This window comes from Salvelinus fontinalis, chromosome 3, assembly GCF_029448725.1.
Source record: "Salvelinus fontinalis isolate EN_2023a chromosome 3, ASM2944872v1, whole genome shotgun sequence".
Classification (NCBI taxonomy): domain Eukaryota; kingdom Metazoa; phylum Chordata; class Actinopteri; order Salmoniformes; family Salmonidae; genus Salvelinus; species Salvelinus fontinalis.
The window spans coordinates 5272490-5287368 of NC_074667.1; the positions used below are offsets into that span (position 1 = coordinate 5272490).

At 42.7% G+C, this 14879-nt stretch overlaps 1 protein-coding gene across 1 annotated transcript; it reads left to right on the forward strand.

Moving 5' to 3' along the window:
- Nucleotides 1-392: 392 nt before the first annotated feature.
- LOC129836459 (TBC1 domain family member 24-like) lies at nt 393-5346 on the forward strand. Its single transcript, XM_055902658.1, has 8 exons — nt 393-915; nt 1096-1471; nt 1651-2307; nt 2640-2795; nt 3565-3628; nt 3724-3822; nt 4033-4351; nt 4688-5346. The coding sequence occupies exons 1-8, from the start codon at nt 393-395 to the stop codon at nt 4864-4866; spliced, it is 2373 nt and encodes a 790-aa protein (XP_055758633.1). The 3' UTR covers nt 4867-5346.
- Nucleotides 5347-14879: the final 9533 nt, after the last annotated feature.

The window sequence follows — 14879 nt, forward strand, 5'->3', positions numbered from 1 at the left end:
ATGCTTGTGACAACACTCATTTCTGTATAGTCATGATTTTCATACATATTTTGATACATCTAAATCTGTATCAACATAATAGCATAGGCATTCACTTCCCAAAAATGGCAATGGAGACTGTCCTTTACACAGTAGCCTATTATCAAATGAAACAGTAATAATCCTCCACTTTTTGATGTTTTGATTTCATTACCCTAGTTCATTTATTGCTGTCCGCTGGTGTTGGAAGTTGAAGAAAGGAGGCATTCCTTTTCGCCACAGTAATTGGACTTAAGTCAGAGGAATTTTCCGCTCGGAATACACAAAAACAGTGTAAACAAACCCATATCACTTTCTGTGCCGGTCACCTGACCAACTGACGGCTGTGTATAAAACCTACATCCACAGGGCACATGGAAAACATTGGGAAGTATACCACCACTGGAGACTGTCTTGTCATTGATATAGAGGAGAACTTGACATTTGCAGAGGAGAATACTGTACCAGACAGCATGATCCATGTTTCAAGAACGCCCAAGTTCTCTACTTGTGGGACTATAAGTTTAGACCCGTCTCCTATGGAAACCACTGACCAGGACCAGGACTTGAGCTCAGCAGCCAGACACAGAAGACCCAGGTCCCATTCCTACTACAGCCCAGAGGACGCCAAAAAGCATGGCGTAGAGACGGCAACAGATGAGAACTTTGTCAGGCCACGCTCCAGGTCTTTCTATAGTTACGAGACGTCTGAGCTCCACAGAGAAGGGAACTTTACCAGGTCCAACGCCATGAGGCCGAGATCCAACTCCCTGGAGAAGAGTGGGGACGGAAAGACGGAGAAGAGTAGTGCAGATGGGAATCAGGGGATCATGGCTCGGCTCAACAAGAAATCCAAGTCCAACACCAACAAACACTTGCCATGCAGAGATCTCAATGGTATGCAAATTACAGTATGTTTAAAAGTGTCCGATTTATGTTTATTTGACAATTTACAAACAGTGTAAAAACAAGAATGTTACTGTGGATGGACACAGATCTATAATAATTCACTTATTAAATAATACATTTATTAATTATGATGTTAGTAGCTAGTTTTCTTCCTTCCCTCTCCAACAGGCAGAAGAGGCAGTCTGAAGGGTGTCACCATGATGACCATCTCTGAATCAGACAACTGGGAGATCAGCTCCTGCTCTGGCATGAAGTATGGCCAGTTTGTGGACTGGGAGAAGATCGATCCTGAATCTTCAGAGCGCTACCAGAGGATTCTGAAGTCAGACCACCAGGAGCTAAAGACCATGGGTCGATCAGGGTTCTGGGCCATGCCCCATACACTAAGGGCCAAGGCCTATTATCATATAATTCATGGTATCAACTGCAGGTCCATCCAACCGGATCGAGATCGTTACCAGGATGTGGCCAAGAAGCTCTTCGGGGAGCAGAAGATGAGCACACACCCGTTCCCTGAGTACATGGATGATGGCGTGATCCCCAGGTACTGACTATGAAGCTATCAGAGAAGAATGGTTCAGATGATCAAATTATGATCAAATTATTTTAGTCATTAAACTTTGATAGCAGAATCTGAAGCTTTTTCCAATATTGCATGTACATTATGTTCTGTTCATTACATGATAACATAGCAAGTATCTTTGTTATTCTTCCCACCCCCAGGTACTGCCTCAACGAAGCTGGTCTCAATTCTGTCAAAAAGGTCCTCCTCTGCATCGGCAAGCACTTCCCGGACATCAACTTCTGCCCAATCCTCCCAGCCTTGGTGGCTCTCCTCCTGCATTTCAGCGAAGACGAAGCCGAGTGCTTCCACAGCATCTGCCGCCTTATCGCCTACAATGACCCCAACAAGCGTTACATCGACCAGACATTCCTCACCTACCGGGCCTCCTGCATGACCTTCGGCGACTTGGCCAACAAGTACTGCCGCGGCATCCGCAAGCTCATCGCCAGCTCCCACCAGAACCTCTTTGAGTTCTACTCTGATTGGATCATGTGGATCTTTGCCGACCTCCCCTTCACATACGCTATCAGGGTCCTGGATGTCTATCTTCTGGAGGGTTACAAGGTTCTCTACAGGGTGGCTCTGGCTCTTCTCAGCTTGTACAAGGTCTCGGTTTCGTCTCGTGTCGCCGATGTGGAGGACTTCAGGCGAGACATGAAGAGTTTTGTGGAGAACGTTGCTCGTCACTGTACGGTGGAGAAGCTGCTGGAGAGGGCTTTCAGTATCCAGCTGGCCACGCGGAGGGAGCTCAACCTACTGTTCAACGCTAACAAGGACTCGCTCATGCAGAAGGGCATCAGTATCCACCAGAAGCGGTGAGGCCGTTGGTCAAGGGAGTTCTTCGAGAAAATGTTTCTACTCTTGTTGAACATCTAATTGGTCCACTCTCTGTTAACGGTCCACTCTCTGTTAACGAAAAACAAAAGATAGCAAGCCATCACCAAGTCAGCCCTATTCCTCATAGGACGATTATGACAGATTACTTCCAACCCACTTTGTTATAGAGATGCTACAGCTGTTCTATCCTTTTGAACTATAAACAGTTTACAAATCTTTACTTTCTGAGTTCCTTTATATTTATCTGTAATCTGAAGATACACTTCAAAAAATATTTACATTCTCAAACTGTTTCTGTTCCTCCATAAAGGCAGTCGTGCCAGGTAGTGGATTTTGACAGCTTCAGCTCCAGAGTTGTCACAGGGACAGAGATGAGGATTGTCTGGGCCTGGATCCCTGAACGCTTTGCCCTCTTCAATCCCAAAAGGCTATTCAGCACCAACGAACATGGCCGAAGCCTGGCCTCGTAAGTGACTTTTATTCACTAGTTTACGTTAGTAGTGGATCAAGTAGTGAAGATATATACATTCAGCAGCCCAGAACTGTCTACAGTAAATACAACAGCCCAGAGCTGTATAAACTCGCCTTAGGGTTCAGTTTCATAATAATGAAAGGCTGTATTGTTAGTATCAGTAGCATTTTTGCCTTACGGTGCATGACCAAATGTTCTCCAGTTCGTTGGCGGGAACAGTTCCTGTGGCATCGGTTAACAACAGTTATTCATGTCTCTAGAAGTGTTCTGTTGGTCTGTCAGGAGAAAATTTGGTAGATAATATTCATCAGCACTTGCAAATCTTTTTAGAAATGCTCTGAATACATATGTCACAATTACTGGCTGTTGTCTCGTCCTAGAGCTCGTTCAAACGTTGAAACGCCAATAGTTATTTTTCTCTACTATCAGGAATCTCTATGCATGTTGACTCTGATGTCCTTCAAAGAGTTTGATTGGGATTCTCAGACTTTCCCTTGTCACTGCGCTGACACGTACCTGCCTCAGCAGACATGCTTTTTAATTGGTTCTAGCCATACACAGGGTGGTCGTGACAGGATGCGATGACCCCAATTAAAAGTCTGACCCTGACTAGGACGGGACCCCTCCAGTGAACTTTGAACTTTCACCCCCCTAAAGACATTCCAAGGGGCTGGGATTGTTGAATAACCGTTGTCTAAAAACATTACAAGTTTCATTGCTATTGTTCACTGTGAGTGCTTAATTTTTTTCTTCTCATTTAAAGATTTTATTCCCGTGTTGAGGGGCATGAGCCAGCGATCTTGCTTCTGAAAACTGTGGATGAAGAGGTGAGTTTACAGTAGCAGAAAACCTTTTTTTGTCAATTTTTTTTTACAGTCACCTAGATTCTATGCAGACTTCTTACCTCTGTGTCACTCCACAGGTCTGTGGTGCCTTCCTGTCGACAGATTTGATTGAGCGGAAAAAGTATGATTCAGAAGAACCTGCGTATTTTGGGACTGGGGAGAGCTTTGTTTTCACGGTGAGAGAAATGACAATCTACAGATCTGAAATAGCTGATTTTGCAAATGTTTTTTCCTTTGATTTAGATCAATTGTGTTAGAGTAAAAAATACTGGTTGAAATCTTTACTGATCGTGCTGTAGAAGAACACAGGCTCCATTCCTTTCCCATGTCAATCTGTCAATGCAGGAACTTAATTGTTCATTGTTCTTAATTCGTTGTTCTTTCAGCTTCGTCCAGGCATGGAGCGCTACCAACGGGCTGTGGTTCACATTACGGCCAAGAGACAACCTTCTCCAGACCTTCGAGCTGCTCGGGTCTGTGTATACACTTCCTCTGGTAAAGAGGACTCCTCCTCTACCACACTCTCCACCACCTCTACGACCAACCACACCACCCTGACCTGTCCATCCGGGACCCTCCAGGACCCCAGCTACCTGACCATCCCCTTCACCACCTCCCCCGGACCTCTCTCCCCCTCACCCAAGAGGGCCAAGGAACAAGGGGCCTCCATGTTCATCGCCGGAGACCACGAAAGGCTAGTCATTGGTAAGCTGCTCATATGTAGGCTAAAGTGTTTGCTGTTCAGAGGTGTCGGTAGAGTGTCACAAGGAGTGATCAATAACCTTCTGAAACCCGGATAGGCCTGATTGTTTAAGGAGCATTCCTTCCACGTACAAGAGTTTTTGCAGCGACTTTGACGATGGTGGTAGGGAAACAGCTTAGGGTTTCTCACATGGCATATTCTTTGTATCCACCCTTTGTATTCTTTGTGTTGATGTCAACATTACTGAGAAGTGCAGCAGCTAGAAGTGGGCTGCTGTTATTACTGTAAATTCAATGCTGACATCTTTTACAGTGAGCGTGATGTGTTTGTCTCGCCAGGTGGCGATGGGGGTCACGCTCTCTGCCTCCAGGCTGATCTGGAGGGAGGCTACACGGAGCGATGTGACACCTTCGAGAGCGCCCCTCTCTGCAAGAGACACTTCAAGATCCAGTCCCTGGAAGTGTGGGGAATTCAGAACTCCATCTCGTTCTCACACTACTTCTCTTACTGTCATTAAAAGAGGAGGCTGACATATGGTTCCCCCTCTTATATGAACTGGTTTCTCCTAATTCCGTTGTCCATTTGATTAGACTGTATTTTCCTTAGTTATGTGTGTTGATGACAATGACCCATAGGCTAAATTAACAGGATTTTTACAGTGCATTCGGAAAGTATTCACACCGCTTGACTTTTTCCATATTTTGTTACGTTACAGCCTTATTCTAAAATCAATAAAATAATTTCCCCCCCTCATCAATCTACACACATAATGACAGAGCAAAAACAGGTTTTTAGATATTTTTGCAAATTTATTCCAAATTAAAAACTGAAATATCACATTTACAAAAGTATTCACACCCTTTACTCAGTACTTTGTTAAAGCACCTTTGGCAGCGATTACAGCCTTGAGTTTTCTTGGGTATGACGCTACAAGCTTGGCACACCTGTATTTGGTGAGTTTCTCCCATTCTTCTCTGCAGATCCTCTCAAGCTCTGTCAGGTTGGATGGGGAGTGTCGATGCACGGCTGTTTTTAGGTCTCTCCAGCGATGTTCGATCGGGTTCAAGTCCAGGCTCTGGCTGGGCCACTCAAGGACATTCAGAGACTTGTACCGAAGCCACTCCTGCATTGTCTTGGCTGTGTGCTTAGGGTTGTTGTCCTGTTGGAAAGTGAACCTTCGCCCCAGTCTGAGGTCCTGAGCGTTCTGGAGCAGGTTTTCATCAAGGATCTCTTTGACTAGTCTCCCAGTCTCTGCCGCTTAAAAAAATCCCCACAGCACGATACTGCCATCATCATGCTTCACCGTAGGGATGACCCGTAGGGGTGACGCTTGGCATTTAGGCCAAAGAGTTCAATCTTTCATCAGGCCAGAGAATCTTGTTTCTCATGGTCTGAGAGTCCTTTAGGTGGCTTTTGGCAAACTCAAAGCGGGCTGTTGTGTCTTTTACTGGCTTCAGCTGGCCACTCTACCATAATGGCCTGATTGGTGGAGTGCTGCAGAGATGGTTGTCCTTCTGGAAGGTTCTCCCATCTCCACAGAGGAACTCTGGAGCTCTGTCAGAGTGACCATCGGGTTCTTGGTCACCTCCCTGACCAAGGCCCTTCTCCCGCGATTGCTCAGTTTGGCCGGACGGCCAGCTCTAGGAAGAGTGTTGTGGGTTTCAAACTTCTTCCATTTAAGAATGATGGAGGCCACTGTGTCTTGGGGACCTTCAATGCTGCAGAAATTTGGTACCCTCCAGATCTGTGCCTCGACACAATCCTGTTTCTGAGCTTTGCTGACAATTCCTTTGACCTCATGGCTTGGTTTTTGCTCTGACATGCACTGTCAACTGTAAGACTTTATATAGACAGGTGTGTGCCTTTCCAAATCATGTTCAATCAATTAAATTTACCACAGGCGGACTCCAATCAAGTTGTAGAAACATCTCAAGGATGATCATTGGAAACAGGATGCACCTGAGTGAAATTTTGAGTCTCATATCAAAGGGTCTGAATGCTTGTGTAAATTAGGTTTTTCTGCTGTTTATTTTTAATGCATTTGCAAAAAAATCCTACAAACCTTTTTTTGCTTTGTCATTATGGGGTATTGTGTGTAGATTGATGAGGGAAACAATAATTGAATCAATTTTAGAATAAGGCTGTAACGTAACAAAATGTGGAAAAAGTAAAGGGGTCTGAATACTTTCAGAATGCACTGTATTTGAATTGTATGCTATATTTGTTTGTTGATTATTCATATACTTCTTGATGAATGTTTATATTTGTGCATATATTAATAGGATTGCAAAGGGAGGATATACGTGGCCTTTAAAAAGTATTCACACCCCTTTACTTTTTCCAAATTGTTCTGTTACAAAGTGTGATTAAAATTGATTTAATTTCATTTTTTTTGTAAAATATCTACACAAAATACTCTGTAATTTCAAAGTGAAAAAAAGAAAAGCTATCATTATTATTAGAAAATAACACAGCAATATATCTTGATTAGATTAGTATTCAACCCCCTGAGTCAATACATGTTACAATTACCTTTGGCAGCTATTACAGCTGTGAGTCTTTCTGTGTAAGTCTCTAAGAGCTTTGGACACCTGGATTGTACAATATTTGCCCATTATTCTTTAAAAATGTGTCAAGCTCTGTCAAGTTGGTTGTTGATCATTGCTATATGGCCATTTTCAAGTCTTGTCATGGCTTTTCAAGACGATTTAAGTCTGAACTGTAACTAGGCCACTCAGAAACATTCAATGACATCTTGGTAAGGAACTCCAGTGTATATTTGGCCTTGTGTTTTAGGTTATTGTCCTGCTGAAAGGTGAATTTGTCTCCCAGTGTCTGTTGGAAAGCAGACTGAACCAGGTTTTTCTCTAGGATTTTGCCTGTGCTTAGCTCTATTCCGTTTCTTTTTATCCCCCCCAAAAACTCCCTAGTTCATGCCGATGACAAGCATACCAATAACATGATGCAGCACCATCATGTTTGAAAATATGAAGAGTGGTACTCAGTGACGTGTTGTGTTGGATTTGCCACAAACATAATATTCAGGACAAAAAGTTAATTTCTTTGCCACATGTTTTGCAGTATTATTTAGTGCCTCGTTGCAAAGAGGATGCATGTTTTTTAATATTTTTTAAAATTCTGTACAAGCTTCCTTTTACTCTGTCATTTATGTTAGTATTGTAGATGTATGTTTGTGTTGTTGATCCATCCTCAGTTATCTCCTATCACCGCCATGAAACTCTGTAACTGTTTCAAATCACCATTGACTTGGTGTATTGATACGCCATCCAAAGTGTTAAATTAATAACTGCACCATGCTCAAAGGGATATTCAATGTCTATTGTTGTTTTTACCCAACTACCAATAGGTGCCCTTCTTTGTGAACGATGGGAAGACCTCCCTAGTCTTTGTGGTTGAATCTGTACTCTAAATTCACTGCTCGACTGAGGGACCTTACAGATAATTGTATGTGTGGGGTACAGAAATGGGGCATTACAGACAGAGTGAATCCATGCAACTTATTGTGACTTTTAAGCACATTTTTACTCCTGAACTTATTTAGGCTTGCCATAAGAAAAGTGTCGAATACTTTATTAACTCAAGACATTTCAGCTTTTCATCTGTTATTAATTTGTAAACATTTCTAAAACTGGCTCTGTCTTCAACCTAGCTCCCTGGCTATCTCCCTGGCAGTGACCAATCCATAGAATTAGGAATTAGAATACTAGAATGGACATGAACCTTCTTATGATGGTAATATAAAGTGTCAGACATTTTGGTAAGGGAGTTGGTCAACCATGGTTTTGACAAAGCTCTGATAAGAGTGTAAAACAATGAATTTATAGATTATCTGCACTGTATGTTGTTAGCTAGCTAACCAGACAGTTTTTAGAGGAGTGATCTCATATGTTTTTCTAAACAACTGCCAATATACCGACAATCCATTCAAACAATCAGTTGATAGGACTTAGACAAATTGTAATTGCAACAAGTACTAATATTGTATCATATAATAACAATTTAGAAGAAAATACAAATTTAGACATTTATTATGGTCTGTTTATGTTATAGGCTATTTATACAGAAAATGTGTATACAACCTGTCCGTTTAAACTGTATTTATAATTATGTGACAGTATTTTAGGTTGACAACACGTATTTTACATAATTTCTGGCATATCATTTGCCTTTCTTTTATTTCCCTGCATAAGTAAAAGCAGGAAATGCATCACCTATGACTTTACTGCATATTCATTCCAGACTGGTTTGGATTTCTCTCTAACCACAATAGCTTCCATTTTCACTCCATTCTGGATCTTTGAGGCTTTCTAATTTTATAGGATCTCTAGCCATGTCTAGATGGAATACAGCTTCTGTCAAATTGACTTCAAAAGGGTTTTAGTTTTTTTGCATTATAGCTAACCCTTACCCTAACCCTTTTCCTAAACTGCTACGTTAATTATCATAACCTGCTGTGTACGTTTTCTTAAACCTGCAACGAAAAGTCAATTTTGACAAAACCTGAAACCCTTCTAGACAAAACCGATCTCTATGGACCAATCACACGCTAAAGATGCAACCAAATGTTTTCCTCCAGCTGCATGAGACAACTACTACATCACTATAGAAACTGACCCAAACTAATGGTTAAGTTGCTAGGCAACGTTTGTCTGTATGGCAAATGAGAGAAAGATAGCTGAAGCTCGAGAAGATTTTACAGGCTTGAAGACTTAGGTGCAATATTGTTGAATCATGGCTGGAGATGCACAAGAGATTCCACGGCTTGAGCTGGAGGCTGTAATTGGGTTTAACGGTATTGTAAAATAACCTGCCAGCCTATTTAGCTAGCTAACCTATTCAGCTGAGCTAACATATTCAGCTGATGTAACGATTGTCGTACTCTTCCCCCTCCTCGGACGAGGAGAGGAGAGAGGGATCGGAAGACCAATGTGCAGCGAGGTATGATGACATAATAAATTTATTTAAAGACGAAGACGAAAAACACTTGGAAAATTACAAAACAACAAAACGACGTAGACTGACCTAAAACATGAGAACTTAAAAATACACGAAGAACGCACGAAACAGGTACAGACTACAAACCAACGCTACAGTCCTGTGTGGTACTAACATACATACATACATACATACATACATACATACATACATACATACATACATACATACATACATACATACATACATACATACATACATACATACATACATACATACATACATACATACATACATACATACATACATACATACATACATACATACATACATACATACATACATACATACAGACACGGAAGACAATCACCCACAAACAAACAGTGAGAACAACCTACCTTAATATGACTCTCAATCAGAGGAAACGCCAAACACCTGCCTCTAATTGAGAGCCATACCAGGCAACCCATTAACCCAACATAGAAACACAACACATAGAAATGCCCACCCAGCTCACGTCCTGACCAACAAAACAAAGGATTAACACAATAACTAGGGTCAGAACGTGACAGCTGAGCTAACCAAGTTATCTGGTAACAAGTAATACTAACGTTAGCTAACGTTATTTGTTGCCATGAGTGATATGGCTGTTGTCACTAGGATCAGGGCATGCTATGGTAGCTACTAGCTACTAACGTTACTGTTGCTTGTTGCCAGTGGGGGTTTCAGCTGGTTTGTCATCTTTTCAATGTGTCTAAATATAACTAAATTATTTGTAATGGACTGTTCAGTTTAGGGAAAGTATTTGGAAGTTTCCTTCAAAACTCTAGTCTTTTTGTCAATCAATCAAATCAAATTGATTTATATAGCCCTTCTTAGATCATCTGATATCTCAAAGTGCCTGACAGAAACCCAGCCTAAACCCCCAAACAGCAAGCAATGCAGGTGTAGAAGCACAGTGGCTAGGAAAAACTCCCTAGAAAGGACAAAACCAAGGAAGAAACCTTGAGAGGAACCATGCTATGAGGGGTGGCCAATCCTCTTCTGGCTGTGCCGGGTGGAGATTATAACAGAACATGGCCAAGATGTTCAAATGTTCATAAATGACCAGCACGGTGAAATAATAATAATCACAGTAGTTGTCGAGGGTGCAACAGGTCAGCACCTCAGGAGTAAATGTCAGTTTGCTTTTCATAGCCATAAATAACAGCTGGTGCGCGATATCTAATATTAAAGGAGTCTCGAATTATTGCTTGCTTGAGGTAGAGTACCTTATGATAAGCTGTCGACCACACTATCTACCAAGAGAGTTGTCATCTGTATTATTCGTAGCCGTCTATTTACCACCACAAAGCGAAGCTGGCTCTAAGACCGCTCTCAACCAACTCTATAAGGCCATAAGCAAAGAAGAAAATGCTCACCCAGAAGCGGCGCTCATAGTGGCCAGGGACTTTAATGCAGGGAAACTTAAATCAGTTTTATCACATTTTTACCAGCATGTCACAACCAGGAAAAATAAATCCTAGACCATCTTTACTCCACACCCAGAGATGCATACAAAGCTCTCCCCCACCCTCCATTTGGCAAATCTGACCATAATTCTATCCTCCTGATTCCTGCTTACAAGCAAAAACTAAAACAGGAAGTAGCAGTGACTCGCTCAATACGAGAGTGGTCAGATGACGCAGATGCTACACTACAGGCCTGTTTTGCTAGCACAAACTGGAATATGTTCCGGGATTCATCCAATGGCATTGAGGAATACACCACCTCAGTCATCGGCTTCATCAATAAGTGCATCGATGACGTCGTCCCCACAGTGACTGGACGTACATATCCCAACCAGAAGCCATGGATTACAGGCAACATCCGCATCTGAGCTAGAGGCTATAGCTGCCGCTTTCAAGGAGCGGGAGACTAATCCGGAAGCTTATAAGAAATCCCGCTATGCCATCAGACAAACCATCAAACAAGAAAAGCGTCGATACAAGATTAAGATTGAATCCTACTACACCGGCTCTGACGCTCGTCGGATGGGGCAGAGTTTGAAAACTATTACAGACTACAAAGGGAAACCCAGTCGCGAGCTGCCCAGTGACACGAGCCTACCAGACGAGCTAAATGCCTTTTATGCTTGCTTTGAGGCAAGCGACACTGAAGCATGCACGAGAGCACCAGCTGTTCTGGATGACTGTATGATAACGCTCACGGTAGCCGATATCAACAAAACCTTAAAACAGGTCAACATTCACAAAGCCGCTGGGCCAGACGGATTACCAGGACGTGTACTCAAAGCACGCGCGGACTGTCAAGTGTCTTCACTGACATTTTCAACCTCTCCCTGACTGAGCCTGTAATACCAACATGTTTCAAGCAGACCACCATAATCCCTGTGCCCAAAGAAGCGAAGGTAATGTTGTGTCTTTGCTATCGTTAAATTGAAGACTTATAGTTTTTATAAAATATTCCTGTAATTAGGGATTACGCTATCACTTGAGTAATAACGTAACTAATTAACTATGAATTCAAGGGCACCAGGGAAAGTTATTAGATTACAAAGTTATAATTTCCCAATATAACCTTTCAGATATTTTCATATCTGATCAATAGTCTTCTGATTAATGATTTATTTACTGTACCTCACGTCAGTCTCATTCCAAACGTCGTAAATCGTTGATTATCTGCATGAACCCAGTCTTCACTATGAGTCATCCATACATCAATTGTCTTAAATCATTTATTTATTACTAACTAATTAATTCACAGAAATGCATAAACAAACAAACAAACTTAAAATAGTTACATGAAATGATGGGAGCAATATGCCCTAGTGGGCTGAACCGGCATGGCGGCTTGTTAGACAAAGGGGATGGATGGGGGTCGATTCAGAAGTCACTACAGAGTATACTCTTTATAACAATTGACATGCTAATCCTTACACACGAACGCTCACTCATTCGGGAACAATTGCAATCAATGTATATATATTTACGCTCATTGTTTGTGTCGTCTTGATCGTCGGAGAGAAGTTTGTTTTGTTGGAGCTCCTTCTGTCGTAGTTATTGTGGATTGTTCAGAGTGACATTCGTTATAGAATGCTTGTTTCGGCGGTTGTCTTTCTTCGCGTTCAATGATACCGAATTCCTAGCTGCAGACTAGTAGTCAATATCAAAGACTTGTTCTCATTCGTCTTAAGAGTTTAACCACGTGGTATGGTTAAAGATGCACCAATGGTACTTTAACCTTCATTCTCCTCCTAATGGAGAAAAGCATGGTCTAAATGGTCATTTCTTAAAGTTGGCTTTTATTCAGATAGCAGAGAGGGGTGGTCCCTGAGAGGGGTGGTTCCTATCACTAAGGTAAGGACTCTGGGACTATACACCTCCCTCTGCAACTGAATCCTGGACTTCCTGACGGGCCGTCCCCAGGTGGTAAGAGTAGGCAACAACACGTCTGCCACTCTGATCCTTAACACTGCGGTCCCTCATTGGTGTGTACTTAGTCCCCTCCTGTATTCCCTGTTCACCCACGACTGCGTGGCCAAACACGACTCCAACACCAGCATTAAGTTTGCTGACGACACAACAGTTGTAGGCCTGATCACCGACAACGATGAGACGGCCTATAGGGAGGAGGTCAGAGAACTGGCAGTGTGGTGCCAGGACAACAAACTCTCCCTCAATGTGAGCCAGACAAAGGAGCTGATCGTGGACTATAGGAAAAGGCGGGCTGAACAGCCCCCATTAACATCGATGGGGCTGTAGTGGAGCGGGTCAAGAGTTTCAAGTTCCTTGGTGTCCACATCACCAATGAACAAGCATGGTCCAAACATACCAAGACAGCCGTGAAGAGGACACAACAAAACCTTTTCCTCCTCAGGAGACTGAAACGATTTGGCATGGGTCCCCAGATCTGGGGTTCTACAGCTGCACCATCGAGAGCATCCTGACTGGTTGCATCACTGCCTGGTATGGCAACTGCTCGGCATCTGAACGTAAGGCGCTACAGAGGGACCTATATAATAGGCGGTGTCAGAGGAAAGCCCATAAAATTGTCAGAGACTCCAGTATAGACTGTTTTCTCTGCTACCGCACAATGCAAGCGGTACCGGAGCGCCAAGTCTAGGACCAAAAGGCTCCTCAACAGCTTCTACCCCCAAGCCATTATACTGCTGAACAATTCATAAAAAATGCCACCGGACAATTTACCTTTACCCCCCCCCCCCCCCTCCCCCCTCTTGTACACTGATACTACTCGCTGTTTGTTTGTTGCCTATCACTTCGCCCCCACCAACACAGTACATGTACAGATTACCTCAACTAGCATGTACCCCTGCACACTGACTCGGTACCGGTGCCCCCTATAAATAGCCTTGTTATTGTTATTCTTATTGTGTTACTTTTTATTATTACTTTTTACTTTAGCCTACTTGGTAAATATTTTCTTCTTCTTGAACTGCACTGTTGGTTAAGGGCTTGTAAGTAAGCATTTCACGGTAAAGTCTACACTTGTTGTATTCGATGCATGTGGCAAATTTGATTTACCTTGATGAGTTTCTTCTGAATCCTGCTTCAGACAACCAAGTTAGGTTAAATCATAATCATAATCATATCCTCATCTTTAGTTCTGGTCTAAAGCATGTCTTTACAATTTTTGGGGGACAGGACATATATTTTCTGGCCTCAGGGTGCACCCAGACAGAGAACACTTAATCTATCCTCTTCTAGTATTAAGAGAGCAGTCATGTTTCGCCTCTTGATATCAGAGGCAGACAGACAGACTGACAGACAGACAGACAGACAGACAGACATGCAGACAGACAGACAGACAGACAGACAGACAGACAGACAGACAGACAGACAGACAGACAGACAGACAGACAGACGGACGGACGGACGGATGGATGGATGGAGGCACGGAGGGACAGGCTGCAGATGAATGTTGAACGTAGGAAACACATGAATGCAGTAGATTACAGAGTTAATCTATGTTGTTGCAGGTTGATCTGATCATCTGGGATTATGAGAAGAGAGCGATCCATGCCAGACTACAGCTCCACAAAGCGAAGGTGGAGGGACTTGCCTTCTCCCCCAATGACAAGTATCTTGTCTCCCTGGGTGGACAGGATGATGGAAGGTACAAAGTAGTTTAATGTAGCAGCATTTTGTTCTAGTCATGCTATAACACACCTTACCCTACTAATCAGCTGGTCCTCAGACCTTTGATTAGATGATTAGATTGGTTAGATCCAGCAGGCTTTGGATGATTGTGTCACTTTAAAAACGACTTTCACGTTGGAAGAATTTCAACAGTCATTTGTAGGTTATACTACAGAATGGCTGTAAATGTGAATGGTTTGTGTTTTCAGCATTGTGGTGTGGGACCTTGAGAGCAAAGAAGCAATCTGTGGGAGCCCGGCCTCTGCCCACAGTGCGGGCCACTGCCTCACCATCGAGTACACCAACCACAGCGACACCATCTTCATCTCCGCCGGCAAGTGAGTCACTTACAGAGACTCTGGGTTGCTATTATAATATATTATTACTTTGTCAATCAGAACTGATCTTTATTGGA

Excerpts from the sequence above, each read along its gene's own strand:
- LOC129836459 (XM_055902658.1), top strand. The coding sequence starts at position 393 with ATGGAAAACATTGGGAAGTATACCACCACTGGAGACTGTCTTGTCATT. Across the intron at positions 1,472-1,650 it reads GATGATGGCGTGATCCCCAG|GTACTGCCTCAACGAAGCTG; the intron begins GTACTGACTATG and ends TCCCACCCCCAG. Across the intron at positions 2,308-2,639 it reads ATCAGTATCCACCAGAAGCG|GCAGTCGTGCCAGGTAGTGG; the intron begins GTGAGGCCGTTG and ends TCCTCCATAAAG.